General features: G+C 46.7%; 1 protein-coding gene across 1 annotated transcript in view; it reads right to left on the bottom strand.

Annotated features, from left to right (window-relative positions):
• noc2l (NOC2-like nucleolar associated transcriptional repressor) overlaps nucleotides 1-24,741 on the bottom strand; it is a 198,610-nt gene that overhangs the window by 73,021 nt on the left and 100,848 nt on the right. The window contains exon 12 of the mRNA XM_060851925.1: nucleotides 8,161-8,272. Coding sequence (XP_060707908.1) covers nucleotides 8,161-8,272 — 112 coding nt within the window. The remainder of the gene's footprint in view (nucleotides 1-8,160; nucleotides 8,273-24,741) is intronic.

Here is a 24,741-nt window from a genome sequence, read left to right as displayed (position 1 = left end):
AACTAATCCAGAACTTTGAGAGTGGCCCTTTAAAGAGTTAAGCTCAGCACTGAAATGGTTGGAAAGTAAACAAAGAAAGCACGAGATGGGACAGTTCACACTGCAAACACAAATAGAACATAAGAAACTTGTCAGCCCCAGACCAGTAAGGAGGAGGGAGGGAGGTTTTGTTTTTACAGCAGCTCACTATTCTCAAGCAACTGGCAGGCTGAAAATGAAAAGCCAATTTCAAGTGTATCGGATGTGGTTAAGGCGAATGGAAGCCAAGAGGAAGCACAGGGTGGAGAGTGGTAAGTCTGGACCATACGTGATATACCACACTGTGTTACAACAAGCGGAAATACGTTACCTTGAAACACACTACAGCGGCAAAAGAGGGAGCAAAAAAAAAGTCTACTGTCACTAAGTAAACTGGCAAACATCTTGAGAGAAGGAAGGAAGCCAGTGAACGGCAGACTAGTATGTATGAGCCAAAGGGGTGTTAATACATGTCACTGCTCTCCACAGGCCAGCAGGATGTGGGCTCACGGAGGCGTGCGCAGCCAAAGTGAAACCGCACAGCACATTTTTCATCTGCAGCCAGTTAGGCAGCAGCAGCAGCACGCCCTCAGCACTGAGCTGATGAGCAAAGTTAAAAACAGCAGATCCCCCTAAACCTGCCTCTTAGCGTGTGGCCTTAGCCGTCTCGGTCTCCCTGCTGATGTTCTCACCGTCTCAGCCCCAGCTTCTCGATGCCTCGAAAGGGGAGAGTGAGAAACGCTGTCCCCACAGGCCATTCGGCCAGTCGCATCAGTGCTGTCCCTTTATCAGTGCTTCTCCCCCAGTGCACTGCTTTTCTCAGAAGGCAGTCCTACTTGCTTGTGTCGCTGTGAGTGTTTGCATGCCCCTGGGGTAATCTGGATCCAGCAGCTTCATTTTAAGGGAGTGCACCCTGTAATGGCCCACGTGAAATTTCTAGGGACGCTAAAATATGGGCTTGGGGATGCTCTGGGAAACGGCAGAAAAACAGGCCAGGAACTCGTGGAGAACCATATCTGAATGCTCAACAGAACTTTGAGAGTGGGCAAAAGTGAGGACTGCAGATGCTGCAAATCACAGTCTAGATTAGAGTGGTGCTGGAAAAGCACAGCAGGTCAGGCAGCATCCGAGGAGCAGGAAAATCGACATTACGGGCAAAAGCCCTTCATCAGGAATACAGATCTAATCTCCATCTAATCCAGAACTTTGAGAGTGGCCCTTTAAAGAGTTAAGCTCAGCACTGAAATGGTTGGAAAGTAAACAAAGAAAGCACGAGATGGGACAGTTCACACTGCAAACACAAATAGAACATTAGAAACTTGTCAGCCCCAGACCAGTAAGGGGGGGGGGGAAGGGAGGTTTCTCCTCCGTTTGTTTTTAAGAGCAGAGGATGCGAATGAGCCAAAGACCAGAGTGACCAGCAGCCCAGAGGAGCACAGGCAATGGCAAGTTCGACTCGGGATACGTACACAAGTTACTCTGTAACTGCAAAGTTAATCAGTTTATCTGTTCAACAAACCTACGCAAGGAATGAAGGGATATGGACCAACGGCAGGCAGAAGGGATTAGTTTAATTTGGTGCCATGTTCGGCACATGATGGGCCAAAGGGCTTGGTCCTGTGCTGTGATGTCCTATGTCCTAAACCAGCTCATAATTTGGGCGGCACGGTGGCTAGCACTGCTCCCTCACAGGGCCAGGGACCTGGATTTGATTCCAGTCTCGGGCGACTGACTGTGTGGGGTTTGCACATTCTCCCCGTGTCTGCGTGGGCTTCCTCGGGATGCTCCGGTTTCCTCCCACAGTCCAAAGATGTGCAGGTCAGGTGAACTGGCCATGCTAAATTGCTCATAGTGTCAGGGGTAAACAAAAGGTAGGGGAGTGGGTCCGGGTGGGTTATGCTTCAGAGGGTCGGTGTGGACTTGTTGGGCCGAAGGGAATCTAATCTAATCCGATCTTCAACTACGTTGTACCCGGGCTACTCAGTGAGCCAATATAAGGGCTGTGAATGAATTTTTTCTAAAGTGGCGATTCAGTGTTAAGGAACACAATACGAGAGTAGAACATCTTTCTCAACTCCATTTTAATACATAACTCCTGGTTCCCAGGGCCATCTGCCACAGAAAAGAGTTTCTCCCCAGTAACATGGAAAGTAGGAATTTCTAATAGGGAGATCATGTTGTAGCTGTACAGGACATTGATGAGGCCACTTTTGGAATATTGTGTTCGATTCTGGTCTCCAGCCCATTGTTGGTAAACTTGAAAGAGTTCAGACAAGATGTACAAAGATGTTGCCAAGTTGGAGGATTTGAGTCACAGGGAGAGGCTGAACAGGCTGGGACTGTTTTCCCTGGAACGCTGGAGGCTGAGGGGTGACCTTATAGAGGTTGGTACAATCATAAGGGGCATGGATAGGTTAAGTAGACTTTTTCACAGGGTAGGCGAGTCCAAAACTAGAAGGCATAGGTTTAGTGTGAGGGGGGAAAACGATATAAAAGGGACCTAATGGGCAAATTTTTTCACGCAGAGGTTGGTGCAGGTATGGGATGAGCTACTAGTGGGAATGGTGGAGGCTGGTACAATATTTGAAAGGCATCTTGCTGGGTACATGAATAGAAAGGGTTCAGAGGGAGAGGGCCAAGTGCTGGCAAATGGGACGAGATTAGTTTAGGACATCTGTCAGTATGGACGAATTGGACTGAAGGGTCTGTTTCCGTGCTGTACATCTCCATGACTCTATGAATTAGGGAGGTGAGGTTCGAGAGTAAACATCACTATGGTTCAATTTGTCCCAAGTTTTTATATCTGTGTTGTAAACTGTGTAATACACATTACACAGAAAGTGGCATTAATTAAATACTGAAGGTTGGTCTGAGGTAATTCGCACTGAAGTATAACGAGAACTCTCTTCAAACTGAAAGAGATGGGAAAAGCTTGCATCCTCCGGTACCAACATGACCATCGGACTCTTGGATTGCTTTCCAGGGTAAAGTGTTGCAAAGCAGCAGCCAATTTGGGCACAGCAAGCCAGGTGAACCAGCAAGAATAACCAGATCACTTGTACCTGATGGATTAATATTGACCAGAACATCTTGAAAATCTCCCCTGCACTTCTTCAAAATAAGGCACTGAGATCTTTCACAGCCACCCCAACAGGCAGATTAGAACTAGATATTGTTGTCCCATGTACCCGAGTATAGGAATGCAGGAGTCCAGTGAAAAACGGTCGAAGTCGCCATTCTCCAGCGCCATCTTGGTTATAAAAACTAGAATTTTATGAAGAGCAACAGCAGAAATAACAGAAAGCCAAAAAGAAAGAAAAACATTCAGATCTCAAAGTTGAAAGTTGTTCTCATTATCAAGGTTGTTTGGAGTGCACAGCCACTGATGAAGCCACGATCTTTGGTGGGGGGGGGCCAGGTCAGTCTGCAAGTCTTGTGTTGGTCACCAGGATGAGCTACGTTCTGACCCACTCTTGCTGGTAACACCATTCTGCCTTCGATCGCCGGGAGGAACCATATCCGCCACCTCTGACTGCGCTGTAAGGAAGCATAGTCGCTGCTTCTAATAGCCACAATGGCCACCTTCACTTCTGACAGTGCAGTGCTCCCACAGCACCGCCCTGGAGCAATTTGCCTAAATGACAGTGTTGAAGATCTCACATGCCCAAGAATGTCATGACTCAAAAGGCAAACATACGAGCAACCTGCCACACTGCAGCTAACTAGGGATGGAAGGCAAACTGCAAGATGAAATGGAAGAAACTTCTTCCTACTTTGAAACTGTTATACATCTGGCCAACACATACATACACTGGGCACCATGGAACACTTCCTTTCACCTAAAAAGCTCCCTATTTCCTGCGAAGCTCAAGTTCTAGAATTCTTCCATAGCATTCCAACACCATTCAACACAAACAAAAATGATTTCTCATCAAACCTCAAATATGAAAATAACTTCTGAATAATTGTAAGATTTTCACAATAGTTTATTAGGCAATGTCATTTAAAGATGATTTCCTTCAGATTTTCTATATATGCTACATAACAACATTTCGAAGCAAAACAAGACAGAACTGGGCCAACCCTTCAGTTTATTCACTCTAAATGTTCTGTTCCGAGACAATGATTAAGATTTTCTGCATTTGCTGGATCATTGGACACACTTGCTTTATGGAAAAATGCAACTGAATATCTTGCCTTACAGTCCAAAGGTTACACTCATACCTCCTTCAAATATCCTTCCCAGTCTGGCAAATAAAATACTTCAGCTTTGTTTTAAGTCATCGTGTACTTTTTGTAACTGTACCTGGCTCACCATTTCATCTTACAAAATGCCAGAGTGCAGCAGTGAGACACCTTGGAACAGCACTAATATGATCAGACTGATTGAGAACTTTGATGGTGAGGCCATAATGAAGACAGTATTAACACTGGCCCAAGTGTGGACAGTGCCAGGAACTCCATTACCAATGCATGGGAACATTTTCAACATTACAATAGGGGGACAGAGATCATGGCTGCTGCTCAAAATAGCACCCCAAGCTGAAAGTGCATGAAACCATGTGGAATGTCAGGCCTAGGGACTTGGAGAAAGTGAGGACTGCAGATGCTGGAGCCCAGAGTTGAAAAATGTGGTGCTGGAAAAACACAGCAGGCCAGGCAGCATCCGAGGAGCAGGAGAATCGACGTTTCGGTTATAAACCCTTCTTCAGGAAGAAGGGCTTATGCCCGAAACGTCGATTCTCCTGCTCCTCGGATGCTGCCTGGCCTGCTATGTTTTTCCAGCACCACGTTTTTCAGGCCCAGGGACTTTCCAATTATAAGGAACGAGCTCTGCGCCAACAATGCCACATTTAGGAAGCAATGATAGTTGGTGCCCTTATTCCTCTGAGATTCATCAACAACAATTAAGAACTTTGTTTTTTTGCTGCCTTTTGCTTTATACTGTAAAGAAACAGTGTCACAGTCCCACCCTGTGTAACAGGCCTTCTCTGAAAAGTTAACAGGAGTTAAACTGGCTTAGCTTAATATGTGTAGCAAGGTAAGAGTTGGAATCTTTAAATAGGAAGTAACCAATCATTGGCTGAAGCGAAATTTATAAAAGTAACCAAAACAAGATTTCATAATGGCCGTGTTTGCAAAAAGTGATACAATTCTTTAAAGTGTTGACAGGGTTGGTGCAGTGGTTATGGTATATGTGGACTTTCAGCTCGGTTTTGGCAGGTGAGGCTGCTGGAAGCTATTGGAGAGGGTTAACAGATTTACTCTTGAAAAAGCAGCTACCAGTGAAGCCAGGACAGGCAAGAGAGTGTGTAGAGTTTAAACACAGCTTCTTAGAACTGCTGCAGGAAAGTAGTAATAAATCAATTCCATTCTGGAACATTTGATTAGATTAGACTAGATTACTTACAGTGTGGAAACAGGCCCTTCGGCCCAACAAGTCCACACCGACCCTCAACCCACCCAGACCCATTCCCCTACATTTACCCCTTTACCTAACACTTCAGGCAATTTAAAATGGTCAATTCACCTGACCTGCACATTTTTGGACTGTGGGAGGAAACCCACACAGACACGGGGAGAATGTGCAAACTCCACACAGAGAGTCACCTGAGGCGGGAATTGAACCCGGGTCTCTGGCGCTGTGAGGCAGCAGCGCTAACCACTGTGCCATCGTGCCGCCCACAAACTTCTTTTGTTTACTGCCAGTTTCTGAGTGAGAGATGCAAATGAACCTCAGAGAGCACAAGAATCACCAAGACTCATTTAGTACCACTGCCTTCATAGTTATCATGTAGAAGGAGGTCTGCAATGTATTGAGACTAAACCATGACAAGATTTTCTCCCTTCTCCAGTTTACCCGTTATTATACATGATGCGCTGCATTATCAAATGTCACATGGGACCAGGCTATAATCCAACAGGTTTATTTGAAAACACACGTTTTCGGTTCAGGAGTGGGGCTCTGAAAGCTTGCGTTTTCAAATAAACCTGCTGGACAATAACCATGGTGTCGTGTGACCTCTGATCTTCTCCATCCCATCTAACATCAGCACCTCTACATCATCACATTACGTTATATTACCAATTTCATCAGCAGGAGAGATCAATAGTAATTGGAACATCACTGGAAATCACTTCCAAATGATGCACACACTATGAATCTCCAATAATGGTATCAATCCCAGGATTAGATTAGATTCCCTCCAGTGAGGAAACGGGCATTCGGTCCAACAAGTCCACACCGACCCTCTGAAGAGTAACCCTCTCAAACCCACTTCCTTCCGACTAATGCACCTAATACTACTGGCAATTTAGCATGGCCAATTCACCTGACCTGCACATCCTTGGAATGTGGGGGGAAACTGAAGCACCCAGAGGAAACCGAAGCACCCAGAGGAAACCCACGCAGACACAGGGAGAATATGCAAACTCCACACAGACAGTCACCCAAGGCTGGAATTGAATCTGGGCCCCTGGTGCTGTGAGGCAGCAGTGCTAACCACTGAGCTATTGTGCTGCGCCCAAAGGATGCTAAATTACATATAAATATAACAGAGTACGGCTGACAATCACAAAGTACTTGACTTGTATCCATGCAAACTCAATTGAATAGAAACAGCCCAAAAACAATAGCAAGAAAACTGGGGTTGGCTGCAGAGTATTAGTCACTCATGAACAACAAGCAGACCTGATGAAGTCGTCAGCAACTATAATCTGTGATTAAAAACTCACCCGTAAGAGAAGTTGGAAGGAGAATATGAGAGAGTGTGGAAATCATTGTCAAACTGGGTTAATTCATGGCAGATGTTGGAGAAAGAAAAATGCTGAAAAGACACCTCCTCATAAGGTCACCCCTCAATCTCCTACACTTCAGTCATGGCTCCTTTGACACTTCACCAGATTAAGGGGCAGCGCTCCGAAAGCTTGTGATTTCAAATCAAACTGTTGGACGATAACCTGGTGTAGTGTGACTTCTGACTTTGCCCAGCCCAATGTAACACCAGCACCTCCACAACAAGGCAGTTAAGACAGGTCAAAAGTAATAAATCAATTCTGTTCTGGAACTTCTTTTGTTTACTGCCAGCTTCTGAGTGAGAGGTGCAAATGAACCTGAGAGAGCACAGGAATCACCAGGACTCATTTAGTACCACTGCCTTCACAGTTATCATGTAGAAGGAGGTCTGCAAGGTACTGAGGCTGAACCATGAGAGTGACAGCTCTCAAGATCACAAGTCACATTTAACCGAGTGTGGCAACAAGGATCCCTGGTTAAACTGGAATCAATGGGCGTGGGGTGGGGGGAGGGGAAAGCAAACTCTAAATTGGATTTGCCACAGAAATACAAGAGCAGGTCAGAGGCTGGGAATACTGCAAGCGAGTAACTCACCTCCCAACTCCTCAAAGCCTGTCCACCATTGACAAGGCACACATCAGGAGGGTGATGGAATGGGTTAGTGGGAATCTGGAACTCCCTGTCTTTAAGTGCGGCAGAGCTGAAACTCTCAGAGCATTTCGATAGGCACTTGTGAAGCCAAATGCTGGAGAATGGGATTAGATTAGAATAGTTGGGTATTTGTTTTTGACTGAAGGACCTGTGTGATACTGTAACATCTCTATGACTCTCAGCACAGCTTTGAAAGAGTTTTTTCATAAAATGCCTCCCGTGGGGAAACAGGCCATTTGGCCCATCAAGTCCACACTGACCCTATGAAGAGTAACCCACCCAGACCCATTCCCCTATGCTATTACTCTACATTTCCCCCAACTAATGCACATAGCCTACACACCTTTGAACATTATGGGGCAATTTCCCATGACCAATCTGCCTAAACTGCACATCTATGGGCTGTGGGAGGAAACTGGAGCACCCGGAGGAAACTCACACAGACACAGGGAGAATGTGCAAATTCCACACAGTTAGTTGCCCGAGGCTGGAATTGAACCCGGGTCCCTGGTGCTGAGGGGCATCAGTGCTAACCACTGAGCCACCATGCCGCTTATAGTTAAATACTCATTTGGTGAACGGGCAATCAAACAGAAGTTCTTCAGCATTCACAAAAAAAGGTGCTATTTGCAGGATAGAAACACAGCAACCCCCACAAATTAATCTTTTCAGCATCAATCAAGGTACAGGCTTACTTCCAGAATGAAAGGCATGACTGGAATGAAGGTGTGGGTACAGTCGGAGAGCAGAGTCAGTGCACGGACACAGTGGAGTCGCAGAGGGAAGTAACGGGCTGTGGGCACCAACCTGAAAAACAAATTCAAGGCAGAAAATAATCACTCCTGTTCCCCAACAGTATTAATCGTGTACACACACATACATACGTACACACCTCTGCGTTGTCTTTATTACCAGGGTTATTACATAAGAGAAGGCATGCAACAAATCAGCTCAAATCTTTAAGGCTGCTTGGTCATTTTTAACCCCGATTCCAATAAAATTTAATGTGTAAATGTTTCACATTTGCATTTGAAACGCATTTTATTTTATTAAGTCCTGTCACTGGATTTATCTGCTCATTGATCCTTGTCCTCCTCGGCTTCAGATTAATGAGGGTAGCTGCCTGGTGGACCAGGAGGGCACAAGATGATAATTACACATTCAACTGGGCCCTGAATGTTGCCTTTTTCATTTTTATAGAATCCCTACAGTGTGGAAACTGGCCCTTTGGCCCATCGAGTCCATACTGACCCCACTGGAGAGCATCCCACCTGGACCCACCCCACTACCTTATCCTTGTTACCACTGCCCATGGCTTATCTACCCAATGTAAACATCCCTAGGGGAACACTATGGGTAATTCAACATGGCCAATCCACCTTAACCTGTACACCTCTGGACTGTGGGAGGAAACTGGAGCACACGCAGACAGGGGGAGAACGTGCAAACTCCACACAAACAGTCGCCCAAGGCTGGAATCGAACCCGGGTCCCTGACGCTATAAGGCAGCAGTCGAGAGTGTGGTGCTGGAAAAGCACAGCAGATCAGGCAGCATCCAAGGAGCAGGGGAATTGATGTTTTGGTCATAAGCTCTTCATCAGGAAAGAGGCTTGTGGCCTGGGGCTGAGAGATAAATCTGAGGGGGTTGGGTTGGTGGGGAAGGGGGGTAGGGGGAAGGAAGCTGAGAAAGGGGAATGAAGGTGTGGGAGAACGTGATAGGTTAGAGGGGGAGTGATGGACAGGTTCGGTGGGCAGTGCCGAGTTGGAGGCTTAGGACTGAGATAATGTGGGGGGAGCAGAAATGAGGAAGCTGTTGAAATCCACATTTATCCTGTGTAGTTGCAGGGTCCCAATGCCAAACATGATGCGTTCCTCCTCCAGGGGCCGGGTGGTAACTGCTTGGCGATGGAGGAGGCCCAGGACCTGCATGTCCTTGATGGAGTGGGAGGGGGAGTTGAAGCATTCAGCCACGGGGCGGTGGGGTTTGTGGGTGCGGGTATCCTAGAGATGCCTGGGAAAGTGTGGCTCTGAGCTGTGAGGCAGCAGTGCTAACCACCGAGCCACCGTGCCACCCTTTAATTAGCCTTATTCTCATATTTGGTGTCATGACTTATCAGCAGTTGTCAGAGTCACTGGCCTGCTCTCGGCCTCTTGACATCACCGAGGGGTAGATGGGAGTTTAAGTGCAAAGTATTGCATTTCGGGAATACAAACAAGGATAGGTCTTATACAATTAATGGTCGGGCCCTGGGTAGAAGAGAGAGTCCTAAGAACTGAGGGACATAATTCTTTGAAATTTGCATCATGGATAGACAGGGTGGTTAAGGCGGCATTTAGAACACTTGCCTAAATTGAGTATAGAAGTTGGGACATCATGTTGTACAGAAAATTGGTGAGGTCTCTTCGGGAGTACTGTGTACAGTTCTGCTCGCCCTGCTATAGAAAGGATATTATTAAACTGGAGAAGGCTCAGAAAGGATTTACCAGGATGTTGGTGGGAACGGAGGGATATAAGGATGTTTCAGATATAAACATAGACTGGAAAACTGGGATTCTGTTCACTGGAGGTTGAGGGGTGACGATACTGAGTTTTATCAAATCATATGGGGCATGGATAAGGTCAATAACAAAGGTCTTTTCCTGAGGGTGGGACAGTCCAATATGAGGGAGCTTTTTTTTTTAAGATGAGAGGAGAATGCTCCAAAAAGGACACGAGGGGCAACATTTTTGTTTTGCACAGAGGGTGGTTAGTGTGTTGAATGAACTTCCAGAGGAAGTGGTGGATGCAGGTACAGTTACACCGTTTACAAGACATTTGGATAAGTACATGAATAGGAAAGGTTTGGAGGGGTAGGGACCATATGCAGACAGGTGGGAGTAGTTTAGTTTGGGATTATGTTCGGCATGGACTGGTTAGACCAAAGGGTCGGTTTCTGTGCCATGTGACTTTATGACAGAAAGAGAGAACGTGTAAACATTGTGGTCTGGTGGTAGAAGACTTATCTTGGAAACTATTCTCCTGTTGCAACCTGACTTCTTCTCACTAAAACACACAAGGATCGCTATCACACAACGGAACCAATGGCTTGCATTTATATGACACCAATATCACAGTAAGCCAAAGAGTGTTTGCCTCCCCCAAGATCCTCAAAGCAAGTCCTGTACATTTCTTCATTCATTTAGAGTATGTTTTGTTTACACGTGATCTTACTGAATGATTCGGAAAGCAAGGACTCGTACTTGTAAAGCACTTTACAGCCAGAGAGTTCGTTTTGACCAAAATTACAACTCCTTGGATGCTGGAAACCCAGAATAAGAAAGCATTGGAAATGCTTAGTAGGTCAGACAGGCTCAAAGAGGGTAAAGTATCCTATTCTGTCCTATCCCAACAATCACTGCATCAGAGGTCAGCTCAGTTTTCCTTCGTGTGAATCCAAGGAAAGCGATTGGACCAGACGCACTCAGAGCATGTGCAGATCAATCGACAGAGGTCTTCTCAGACATCTTCAACCTCTCCCTGCAGCTGGCCACTGTCCCTGCCTGTTTCAAGAGGGCCAACATCATCCCTGTGTCTAAGAAGACCCATGCAGCATGTCTCAATGGCTACCACCCAGTGGCCCTAACTTCGGTGGTCATGAAGTGCTTTGAAAGGCTGGTCGTGGCATTAATCAACTCCAGCCTCCCCACTACTCCTGACCCACTCCAATTTCCCTATCAGACCAACAGATCCTCATTAGTTGCCATATCACCTGCCCTTTACTCCTCCCAAGAACAGTTTGACACCAAGAGTAGCTACGTAAGAATCCTACTCATTGATGACAGTTCAGCCTTCAACATTATTATCCCCTTGAGACCGATTACTAACCTTAGTGATCTCGGACTAAGCCCCACTCTCTGCAACTGGATCCTCAGTTTCCTGACCCACAGGCCACAATCAGTGAAGACTGGGGACAACCTTTCATCCTCACTAACACTCAACACTGAAGCCCCCCGAGGGTGCACACTCAGCCCCCTACGGTACTCACTGTATACCCATGATTGTGTCGCCAAATACCAGGCTAATGCCATCTACAAGTTCACTGATGACACCACCATGGTCAGTCGAACTTCAGATAGCGTCAAAATAGACTACAGACGGGAGGTGGAAGACCTAGAATAATGGAGCACCGAGAACAACTGAGCTCTCAATGCCGGCAAAACCAAGGAACTCATTATTGACTTTCGGCAGGATGTAACTCATGCCTCCCCACCCCCCCCGCCACACATTAACAGGACAGAGGTGGAAAGAGTGGAGAGTGTCAAGCTCCTGGGAGTGGTCATCCATAACAACCTTTCATAGATGCACTGGTTACAAAGGCTCAACAATGTCTCCCCTTCCTCAGGCAGCTGAGGAAATCTGGTCATGACGGTGAATACCCTTGCCAACTTTTATAGGCGTGCCATTGAGAGCATTCTGTCTGGATGTATTCCCCCCCACCCCTTCTCCGGCCTATCACCCTCACCTTAACCTCCTTCCACCTATCGCATTCCCAACGCTCCTCCCCCAAGTCCCTCCTCCCTACCTTTTATCTTAGCCTGCTTGGCACACCTTCCTCATTCCTGAAGAAGGGCTTATGCCCGAAATGTCGATTTTCCTGCTCCTTGGATGTTGCCTGACCTGCTGCGCTTTTCCAGCAACACATTTTTCAGCTCTGTATCACTAAATGGCAACTGTACCATTCAAGTTTGGAGACGGTTACAGAGAGTGGTGAACTCAGCCCGGACAATCACAAAGGCCAACCTCCCATCTATAGAGTCCATCTCCCAGGCCCGCTGTCAAGGAAAGGCCAATAGCATTGTCAAAGATCCATCCCACCCTGGCAATGTTGTACTACAACCTCTACCATCAGGGAGAAGGTGCAGAAGCACACACACCAGCCAGATTCGAAACAGTTTCTACCCTCCTGTTGTTAGGATACTGAATGGACTCACAAACTCTTAACATTCACCTGTACCTGTGTTTTTGTTTTTGCCGCTGTTTACCTACTAGTTAAATAGCATAGATAAGTAAATATGTGATCTGCCTGTATTGCTCACAAGACAAAGCTTTTCACTGTGCCTCAGTACATGTGACAATAAATTCAGTTCAATCCAGTTTCCTCCAATCTCCTGTCCTTTACCTTAAATATGCCCCTGCTTTTTGGTCCCTTAATGAAGGGGAAAAGCTCCTTCTTATCCACCCCATCGATGCCCCTCAGATTTGTATATGTTACAATCAGGTTCTCCCTCAGATGGCTCTGCTCCAAGTCAACCTCTGTCCAAAACAATCCAGTCTGCTTTGTCTTCCCTCAGCACGGAATCTCTCCAGTCCAGGCAACATCATGGTGAACCTCCTCAGCATCCTCTCTAACGCAATCACATCCTTTCATTCAAATTGTTTGTTTATTCATTCAACATTGAGGGCATCACTGGCTAGAACAGCATTTATTGCCCATCCCTAATCGCCCAGAGGGCTGTTAAGAGGCACCCACATTGCTGTGGGTTGGGAATACATGAGCTGGGAGGTCATGATAGAGCTGTGCAAGATGTTGGTTAGGGCACAGTTGGAGTACTGTGTGCAGTTTTGATCACCTGGGGTGGATGGGGCGCGGTGATGGCTGGGTGGAATTGTCACTGTACTGTTAATCTAGAGATCCAGATTAGGCTAGACCAGATAAGGATGGCAGTTTCCTTTCCTAAAGGACATTACTGACCCAGATGGGTTTTCCCCGACAACTGGCAGTGGTTTCATGGTCATCATTAGACTCTTAGCTCCAAATCCTGATGTCAAATTCAAATTCCACCATTTGCCAAAGTGGGATTCAAACCCAGGTCCCCAGAATGTTACCTGGGTGTCTAGATTAATAGTATAGCAACATTACCAGCCAGCCATCAACACACACCCCCCTCAACCTTGATCAGAACTGCACATCGTGCTCCAACTGTGACTTAACCAACATCTTACACAGCTCTAACACTCATATACTCAATGCCTCGACTAACAAAGGCATATATTTTTGGAGTAGTGCTCACCTTTACATTGAAAGGAGACACTAAGAAGAAGAAAGGCAATTAGGTTAAACATAAAGCAGGGATAAACACTTCTTTTAAAGGCTATTTTAAACATCCTGCCCTGCTGCCCTCAAGAATCTATGGTGAGTCCAACAGTGCATGGAGTTCTCTCCTAGCCTTGTTCGTCTGCCCTAAATGCATCACCTCACAGTTATCAGGATTAAGCTCCACTGTTCAGCCCTCCGAGAGCATACGGCTTCCATCCTTGTTATTTATCCAAGGTTTGGAATGCCCACCCCCTCCTCCCAAGCAGTTCCATTCTCACTCCTCACGGTTCCCCTTTGACCAAATATCCAGTTGCCTGCTCTAATACTTCATTGACTCGGGGCCAGGTTCTAACTCTGATAACAGGTTTTCAGCAAGTCAGCATCAAGCCCTCAGGGTCAAACCTCGTTTAAAATTGCTTCTGTGAAGTGCCTTGAGACCGTTCACTACATCAAAGGCGCTATATCAATGCACAGTGTAAGCGAATTTAACAACAACCATTGGTGAGGTGGCAGCTGCAACCCCGCATATATTTTTGGAGTAGTGCTCACCTTTACATTGAAAGGAGACACTAAGAAGAAGAAAGGCAACTAGGTTAAACATAAAGCAGAGATAAACACTTCTTTTAAAGCTCAGGTTACTATCACAGCAGTAAACTGCTCTGCGTGTTTGATGAAGTTGCTACTGGAAAATTCACATGTTTACAGTCATACTGCATGAGCATAAAGTGCACAAAATTGCTCAGCTGAAGGAGACAGGAATTTCCCTCCATTAACCAGCAAGCTATGGGTTAATCTTGGCTACACTCCCCCAGAACCGACCTCGTAATATTAATCATCAGTCCTTTTAGCCGCACTGCTTGTAATTAAGACGAGTGTCAACTTGCATCACAATCTCGCCCTTTCTTTTCTCTTGGAAAATAAAGATGACCCGTTTGTAGCCCTCAGTGTTGCAGCCAGATGGTTCATCTCGCTGGAAGAAACCACGTGCTCCTTCAGTTAAAAAAATCACACGACACCAGGTTATAGTCCAATAGGTTTATGTGGAAGTACAAGCTTTCAGGGCACTGCTCCTTCGACAGGTAGCTAGTGGGGCAAGATCACAGGACACAGAATTTATAGTAAAAGCTCAAAGTGTCATCCCACTGATGTGATGCATTGAACCAACCTAGATTGCTGTTAAGTCTTTCATCACGTTGAAAGGGAATGCGGGTTTCGATTAAAGACTTAACAGCAAGCTAGGTTGGTTCATTGCATCGCAAAGAGTGACATTTTGATCTTTTACTATAAATTCTGTGCCCTATGATCCTGCCCCACTAGGTACTTGACAAAGCAACAGCACTCCGAAAGCTAGTGTGCTTCCAATTAAACCTGTTGGACTATAACATGGAGTTGTGAGATTTTTAACTCTGTCTACCCCAGTCCCACACTGGCTCCTTCACATCATTACTCCTTCAGGAAATAGCTGAGAGCATTCCGTTCACACCAAGCAGAAACACCTAGACCGGAGATGGACATGCTAAAATGTATGTAACAGGATGGGACCACAGCCCCGAGATTTAGATAATGGGGAGAGATCCTGTACACAAGATGGATATTCCCTGGAGTGTTATGATTGAACATTTTTTGTTTTGGATTTTGGAGGAGTTGAAACACCAGGACCTTTTCCAGCATAGGAGATTGGGGTATGACCTTTTTGAGGTTTAGAAAATCATGACAGGTATACATAAGGTGAATGACAGGAGCCTTTTCCCTCAGGTGGGGAGAGTTCAAGATGAGCGGACAGGTTCTTTTTTTTGAGGTGAGAGGAGGAAGATTTAGAAGGACAAGGGGTAACTTTTTTTTTACACAGAGATTGGTTCGTGCATGGAATGAACTGCCAGAGAATGTGGTGGACGCAGGTACAGTGATAAAATTTAAATCATTTTTTATTCGTTTGTGAAGAGGAAAGGTTTGGAGGGATATGGGCCTAACGCAGGCAGGTGGGACTAGTCTAGTTTGGGATTATGGTTGGCATGGACTGGTTGGACCGAAGGGTCTGTTTCCGTACTGGATGACTTCATGAAAGGATAGAGAAGAGAAATATAAAGTGACATAACTCTAAAATCAGACTGAAGTCATGCAGGAAACATTGCCCACCCATCAGGTGAAGAAAAGAGTGGAACTCCATTCCAAAATAAAAAGCAGATCGTAATTCAATAATTTCAAATACACTGTTGCTTGACATGTCGATTTTAAGGGATATGGAGCCAGAGTGGATGGGATTAGGACATTGATCAGTAACGAACTCACTGAACGATGGGCCTTGTTAACTATCAGTACAGGAAGTTTCGAGATATTTTCTTTCGGAGCACATGACCAAGGAGGTGTATTTTTAATGCAATCACAGCTCAGCTGCAAAGCCACAGTCTCAAGCCTCAAAATCCAACACGCGCTGTCCGACACGCGCCTGTCCAACATGCTGCCTGCCCAATGCTCATCGGGACACTTCTGGTAGCTGGTGAGGCATTGGTACATACGGAGCACATAGCAGCAAGCCCTTTGGCTGACTGCAGATGTTTCACAGGAACATGTCGTGCGTATCCAAGACTCACTCTCCAAATAGAACAAAATGTCCATGCATCTAAAATGCACGTTTCAAACAGGGGTCACAGCGTCAACATTAGTTGAAGGGTAATAGTCTCAGGATGACTTGCAGTCCCCCATGCTTTCATCCATTTCCAAAGAGAAAGATAATAAAGATAAATTTGTAGTTGAGGAAGTGCGTAAGAGGAAGAGGCAGAATGCTTGCTATACTGGAACTGTTCAAGGATATTATTGATCAGGACAGGTTGGATGAACCGAGCTGAAGTCATTTTCCTTCCAGAGTGTAAATTATAAATGGCAGAGCAACAGCTGAAGTGGACGTGGGAACACAGGGACACTCCAAAGAAAACAGGTAAGACAGAAACGCTAGAGCTAAGGAAGAGGTTTCAAAAAAGAAACAAAACCAACAAAAAGGAATGATTGAAACAAAGCATATGAATCCAGAAAATACCCAAATGAGAGCTGGAAGCCTTAGGAACGTGGATAAATGGAGAGGAACAAAATTGCAACTGAGGATCGACAAGTTCAATATTTCTAGCTATGCAACCTGCAGGAAAGACAGATAAAAGGGAGAAAGGATGGCAGTATTAGGAAATGAACCTATCACAGCACAGAACATGAAAGTGCTCTACACGGTTATGTTAAGATTAATCCACATTCAGTTAAGAGCAGGAAGGGAAATGCGGCAATGCTTAAACAGACTAGAACCGCCAGACGATAGCGTCTCGATTGGGAAAATTTGCAGATGGTTGACAAGATGTTGAGAACATAGCAATCACAATGTGATTTCAATTGCAGGCAAGGTAGGGAACTTTTGTAAAATGCACTAAGACGGTTTCATTCCTGGACCAATATTTTTTTCTATACTGACAGAGAAAAGAGAACGGTTTGCATTTGTTCTGGGAAATGGAAGTTGGACACACACATGGTGTAACAGCAGGAACAAAATTTGGAAATATCAGTTCCGATAGGATTCAATTCGGTTTAAGAATAGAACAAGGTAATAGCGAGTCAAAGGAGAACGTGCAGGATTGGACAAATGCTAAAAATTAAAAAACTGGAAGGGATTTGACTTGGTGTAACTGGGCAAAGACTGAATTGTAGAGAGAAGAGATCACAATATTTAAGATCTGCCTTCGAGAAGGGTGCTCCTTTGGGTCTGAGTGTAGTTAACGCAATAGGTGTGGTTATAAGGACCATGACCAAAGACCAATTTGTTTCACCAGAGGGCATTTTAAGAATCCATGGGAGTGAATTTCCAATGGATCCCCCCCCACCTGCTCACTGTCGTCATGGCAACAAGCTGCTGAAACAACAAAACATACGGGAATTTACCCTTCCCCGAATTCATACCAAATTAGCATCCAGCTAACTCCACATGGGACAACAAAGAGAAGCCAACGTGTGCTTACTGAAGGCATGCTGCGATGGATGTATATGAAGGAACTGGCTGGTTGTACTGACCAAGGGAATACCATGGATATAAAGCCGGGGGATTTTGGGGACATTCAGTACAAGGTCTCTCAGAAGGCTTGTTCTAGACAAATGCTCCGAGAGATGACATAGCAGGTTGGCAACAGAGCTGTCGGACTGACTGGAACCAAAGGGTGATGCTTAATGCTTGAACTGGAGAACTGCTTGCATGTCGTGCATCCCAGGGGTCAGTAAAGGGTCCTCACGGACTTGGACATTGAGAGTGTGATATGGAAACTTGCTCACTACACTAAAGAAAGGACTTGTAAGACACATCGAAGGCCAAAGGAAACCTCAGGAGAAGACCACTTAGCAGGACGGACAAGACAGGACGTCTTGATGCAATGATGTCATAGAAGAGGCTGGGGCTGTTTTCCCTGGAGTGTCGGAGGCTGAGGGGTGACCTTATAGAGGTTGATAAAATCATGAGGGGCCTGGATAGGGTAAACAGACAAAGTCTTTTCCTTGGGGTGGGGGAGTCCAAACTAGAGGGCTTAGGTTTAGGGTGAGAAGGGAAAGATTTAAAAAGTATCTGAGGGTACGTGTATGGAATGAGCTGCCAGAGGAAGTGGTGGAGGCTGGTATAATTCTAGCATTTAAAAGGCTTCTGGATGCATATATGAATTGGAAGGGTTTAGAGGGGTTTAGGGCCAAGTGCTGGCAAATGAGACTAGATCACATTGGGATGTCAGGTCAGCATGAACAAGTTGGACTGATGGTCTGGGGGGGACTAGTTTAGTTTGGGATTATGATCGGCATGGACTGGGTGGACCGAAGTGCCTGTTCTCCTGCTGGCTCAAAGGGCAGAATGGCCTACTCCTGTACCTATCGTCTATTGTCTATCCGTGCCCTGCCGTTCCAGTCTTTTTTACCAGTAGGGAGCAACAAGAGACAGCAGTGCATTTGTGACTCCAGTCCCTTTGGCTCATTCTTCTGATGAAGACAGTGACCACCAGAACCACGTCATTGTCCATTTTAAATAAGCAACGTACCAGAGAGACTGATTCATCGCACACTATTGCCCGCATGGGGCTAAGATGGCATTTAGACACACCACGCTCCCAGGGAATAAAATCACTCTTCACAGATAGTGAGCCAACATTAAATCAGAAGCAGCTACAAGTATAAAAACAACATTTGCAATTATTACTAAACTGCTTAAGGAAGAAAATGATAACTGGACTACAACAAAGTGCGTCCCTGATTTATCCTTGGTGCAGCTGAATTGAAATAAACACACAACTGATTTAACTTGCTTGACTACTCCACTGGGGATTGCACTGTGCAGTGGATTAAAATAGACTACGTACAACCTTGGCTGCGATAGCCCTTTTAAATATTTATTCCGAAATCTGGGACATTTTCCACAGAAGAATAATCTCCGACTGCCTCTAAAACGTGGCAGTACTCTGCCTCTTCCACTGAGTGTGAATTAGTTGTTCAGGAATGGGTTCCACTCTAACTGGGACCGAGCTGTTACAGAGAATCAAAGTGAACGGCTCCAGGAATGAGAAGTCTCACTGAGGAGGTTAGATTGAAGACGTTGGGACTGCTCCTCCTGGAGGAGGAGGCAATTGACAGGAGATCCAATTTAGGTGTTCAAAATCATGAGGTTGCTGTGTAGGACGATAGGAGGAAACTGCACGCACTGGTAAAAGTACCATAGAATCCCCACATTGTGGAATCAGGCCCATCAAGTCCATACAATCTTCCGAAGAGTTGCCCATCCAGACCTATTCCCCTACATTTCCCCTGTCTAATGCACCTAACCTACACACCCCTGAACACTATGGGCAATTTAGCATGGCCAATTCACCCTAACCTGCACATCCTTGGATTGTGGGAGGAACCTGGAGCACCCAGAGGAAACCCAAGCAGCATGGTGGCTCAGTGGTTAGCACTGCTGCCTCACAGCACCAGGATCCCGGATTCAATTCCAGCCTCGGGCTTGTGTATTCTCCCCGTGTCTGCGTGGGTTTCCTCCGGGTGCTCCGGTTTCCTCCCACAGTCCAAAGATGTGCAGGTCAGGTGAATTGGCCGTGCTAAATTGCTCACAGTGTGAGGTGCATTAGTCAGAGGGAAACGGGTCTGGGTGGGTTACTCTTCGGAGGGTCGGTGTGGGCTGGTTGGGCCGAAGGGCCTGTAGGGAACCTAATCAGACACGGGGAGAACGTGCAAACCCCACACCGACAGTCACCTGAGGCTGGAATCAAACCTGGGTCCCTGGTGCTGTGAGGCAGCAGTGCTAACCACTGTGCCACCAAGAACACCAGGGAACAGATTGAGTCTCACAGCAGGGAAACAGACCCTTCGGTCCAACCAGTCCATGCTGACCATAATCCCAAACTAAACTAGTCCCACCTGCCTGCGCTTGGCCCATATCCTTCCAAATCTTTCCTATTCATGTATTCATCCAAATGTCATTTAAATCTCCACATCCACCACTTCCTCAGGAAGTTCATTCCACACATGAACCACTCTGGGTAAAAAGAAATGCCCCGTCCCCGCATCTTTTTTTATATCTGTCTCTTCTCATCTTAGAAATATGCCCCGAGTCATGAAATCTCCTACCAGAGTGAACCTGTCGTTCACCTTCTCGATACCCCTCATGATTCTATGTACCTCAACCTCATAAGCTCCAGGGAAAAAGTGTTTCAGCCATTCCAACTTCTCCTTATAACTCAAACCTTCCATGTGGGAATGAAATGCAATGCAACCACAACTTGTGGTTTGGGGTTGGAATGTAATGTCTGAAAGTGTAGTGGAGGGAGGCTCATTTGAGGAATTTAAGTAGGAATTCGATGATTATTTAAGTAGAAATAATGTGCAAAAGGCTGGAGAATGGTGCTAACCTCACAAAGCCAACATTTGTTTGCTCTTGAACTGCGTTTTCGCAGTAATTAAAAATTCACCACACATCTGGAGACACAGGGAAGGGTGGCTCAGTTCCTTCCCTGAAGAACATTCACCAACCAGATCAGTTATCAATCTGGTTATAGAACCCTGGCAGTGGGGAAGCAGGCTATTCGGCCTGTTGAGTCCACACTGACCCTCTGAAGTCCCCACCCAGACCTGCCCCATCCCTGTAACCCTGCATTCCCCATGGCTAATCCACCTAGCCTGCACACCCCTGAACACTATGTACAATTTCCCCTGGCCAATCCACTCTGACCTGCACATCTTTGGACTGTGGGAGGAAACTGGAGCACCCAGAGGAAACCCACACAGACATGGGGAGAATGTGCAAACTCCACCCAGACAGTTGTGAGGCTGGGATCGAACCTGGGTCCCTGGTGCTGTGAAACAGCAATGCTAACCACCGAGCCATCGTGCCTCCCAATGGTGGGAGCCTGTCATGGTAAGTCTGTCGAAATTAGAAAAAATAATTTTGGAGGGCTTAAAGTTTATATTGACCGTGCAAATTTAGTTGCTAGAGTCAAGGGAACATCTCTGGTTGGGCCAACATTTATTGCCCATCCCTGATTGCCCAGAGGGCAGTTAAGAGTCAGCCACATTGCTGTGGGTCTGGAGTCACATGTAGGCCAGATCTGGTAAGGATGGCAGTTTCTTTCCCTGAAGGACACTGATGAACCAGATGGGCTTTTACAATTATTTCAGGCCATTTTTGTATTCCTGAAGTTTATTGAATTCAAATGTTACATTTGCTCTGGTGAGATTCAAGCTCCTCTCCCTGGAACATTAGCCTGCTGTTCTGGATTATGAGTCCAGTGACAATACCATGATGCTGCCACCTTCCCTTTATAATGAAGTACTGTGGTCGGTCACCCTGCAGCTCAAGGTGTACCTGTTGTGATGGAGGGTTGACCTGCAACGATGCAACTTAATTAACCAACATCAATCAGGTCAACAAGAGACTGGGTAGGCTGGGACTTTATTCCCTGGAGCATAGAAGGTTTTGAGAAGTGACCTGACAGACAAATAATGAGAGGAATAGAGAGAGTTAATGGGTAGTTGTCTTTTCCCTGGGATGGGGCCTTTCAAGACTTGGGGGCACATTTTAAATTTAAAAAAAAGACAAGGGGCAATTTTTTTTAAACACAGAGTGGTTAGTGTGTGGAATGAACGTTCAGAGGAAGTGATGGAGGCAAGCACAGTTACAGTTACAATGTTTAAAAGACATTTGGATAAGTTCATGAGTAGGAAAGGTTTGGAGGGACATGGGCCAGGAGCAGGCAGGTGGGACTAGGTTAGTTTGGGATTGGACCGAAGGGTCTGTTTCCATGCTGTATGGCTCTATGACTATGACACAAACCGATGATGTATCTAATAAGGTGGATAAACACAGATTGGATATATCGGGGATTATGTAGCTGACACGTGCAAGCATCTAACAAAAGAATGAGGAAGAAAGTGTGACATGGCAAATGAAAATTGAGCACCTTTCTCTAACCGTTACCATAGGAACACAAAACCCAGGAGCAGGAGGAGGCTGTTCAGCCCCTTGAGCTTATTCCATGGTTCAATACGATCATGGCTGATCATCCAGCGCGATAACTGGAGCTTCCTGCTTTCCCCCCTACACCCTCCATATCCTTTCACCTCTTTCGGGAAGCGGTCCAATGTTTAAACCCTGACTGTTCTCTCTGGTTGTTGGATAACTGCTGATTTGGTCCCCATGGGTGTGACGGTCTGAGGATTCTCACCCCCACACGAGGCAGCAGCCATGTTCCCCCTCAGCTTCCTGGTGGCTGTCGGAGCTCTCACTGTAGCTGCAGCTTCAGGGTGTGCGCACGGACTGGCGCGGCGCCGGGGTGTGCGCACGGACTGGAGCGGCCGGGGTGTATTGCTCAGCAGCTCAGAGCCACGCGGTGGAAATCTGTGAGCTGGAATCACAGAGACAGGAAATCCCAGTTTCCAACTTTCAAATCTGGTCCCCAGGCTGAAGGAATGTGGATTCTGCTCAGCTCAAAGTGTGGCCTGTGCAGCCACAGAGAGAGAGTGGGGGAGAAGCCAAGCCACATTTCAGCACCGTTTTCTCAAACACACAGGCACAGTGTCATTTTGCCAGTCACAGGCATGGATGGCCAGAAACTGTTCAGCATTCCAAAGCCGCTGGGACCTTCGGAGAAAGGAAGGCTGGCTCGTTAACGTAAACAAACAGAACGGACAGAGAAAAGTTGCAGAAAATTCCTCTCCAACTCCCCAAAGGGAAAGGAGGGAGCCCGAGGGAATCACAGCAATAGCATGGACACCAGGGGGTCAAAGGGGAAGGTACGGTCACCACAGTCTTCTCAGCAGCCTACAGCCAAGTGGTGGAACACTGAGCTCGAATTACCGGGGCAGGATATTCCAGGTTCCAAGTTTGCACAGACAGAGAGAGACACGCGAACGAGTGAGAAATAGAGATAAAGGGAGAGAAACAGAAATAGGGATAGAGAGAAAGAGACAGCAAGAGAGACAAAGAGGGAGAGACATCACTCAGCAGCCTACAGCCAAGTTGTGGAACACTGAACTCAAATTACAGTGACAGGATATTCCAAGTTCCAAGTTTTCAGAGAGAGGGAGAGAAAGAGCAAGGAAGAGAGAGAAAGAGGGGGAGGGACAAAGACAGAGATGACTAGTGGTGGTTTAATCTGAGGTGAGGGGAGAGGTTAAGGAGGACAGTCCTTCCAGTAACCTTAACTGGTACGGGAACTGAACCCACACTGGTGACATCACTCTACATTGCAAACTAGCCATCCAGCCAACTGAGCTAACCGATCCCACCAAGTAATACCCAGGCCATAACTACCGATCACATCCTGGGTCAAACGATGTGTCGCCAAGTTGCTTTTACTAACATCATCGTCACTTAACCTCCCCACCCTGCCCAGTAATATCTGGCAATGTTGAGATCTCAGTTTGCTTGCCCTTGGTTTGCCTTCACAGGCGTGTCTAGATCGTGTCTGTAAACGGGAACATGGTGAAAGAGTTTGGAGTAATTCTGCAGTGAATTATCTAAGGGTACCCAGCTGGAGGGAGAACAGAAACAACAAAAAAAACCACACTGAAGGCATGTTGTGAAACTTCCACTCTGAGTTCAGGCCTCCCAACCATCAGTATTAAACTGGGGTCGGGGGAGTTCCCCACAATTCAAAGTAAACAGATGATTTGAAAAGAGGAGGTGGTTTAACCAGGGGAAGTTACCAGGGTCCTCCCTCAGTACATGAGGCATGTGGGCAGAACTTCCTGCTTGAAATGCAACCCCAACAGGCCACCATCCTGTTAGAAATCAAAACACCACCCACACTTTTCAAATCACCTCGTGGCCGTTTTCCGAACATCCCCGCAGTTGCTAGATGACTGCCAGCTCTCACAGGACTCTCACAGTGGGAGGCTGTGGGCAGCTGGCCCTAACTAGCCAAGAGCAACCCCAGTGCAGGAATGTGATGTGGTGGCAGCCAAGCCTGGACTGGCACAGACAGGGCTCTCTCCCTCAGGTTTCACTCAATAGCTGGCACTGATGTGGACGGGGTGGAGACGCTCAGGAGGGCTGGCTGGTTCACTCGGGTTCTCGGCTCTGGGTTCAGCTGGGGAGGCCTCGGAGTCACTGCAGAGGGATCCCCCCCGCAGCACTGCTGCTGCTTTCCTGCCATTCTCTTAGCCGTCACTCTGAGCGTCTGGGCGGGGAGGGGTGCTCAGCAACCAGGCAAACACGGGGGCAAGCTTACAAAAAGGAATTGGTCCGGGGTGGATGGGGGTGTACGGTTTGGTGGGAGCAAGAGAGGGGGGATGGAGCGAGGACAAGGGGGGGGGGGAAAGGAGGGCGAGAGAGAGAGGGTAGGGAGGGTGAGAGACTGGGGGGGCGGGGAGGTTTGCCAAAGGGAAGCACGGTCAAAGTTATGGAGAGTGTGTTGGAGAGAGAGCATAATGGAAAGAGGATGAAGGGAAACTGATAGAGAGTGAGACAGAGAGAGTGAGAGTGAAAGGGAGAGTGAGACAGTGAGAGTGAGACAGTGAGAGTGAGTGAGTGTGAGAGAGTGAGTGTGAGAGTGAGTGTGAGAGAGTGAGTGAGAGAGGGAGAGTGAGAGAGGGAGAGTGAGCGAGAGAGTGTGAGCGAGAGAGTGTGAGCGAGAGAGTGTGAGCGAGAGAGTGTGAGCGAGAGAGTGTGAGCGAGAGAGTGTGAGCGAGAGAGTGTGAGCG

The sequence above is a fragment of the Hemiscyllium ocellatum genome, chromosome 37 (assembly GCF_020745735.1).
Source record: "Hemiscyllium ocellatum isolate sHemOce1 chromosome 37, sHemOce1.pat.X.cur, whole genome shotgun sequence".
Lineage (NCBI taxonomy): Eukaryota > Metazoa > Chordata > Chondrichthyes > Orectolobiformes > Hemiscylliidae > Hemiscyllium > Hemiscyllium ocellatum.
Note: the sequence above shows the minus strand (reverse complement) of the source record. Positions and strands in the feature narration are given on the sequence as shown.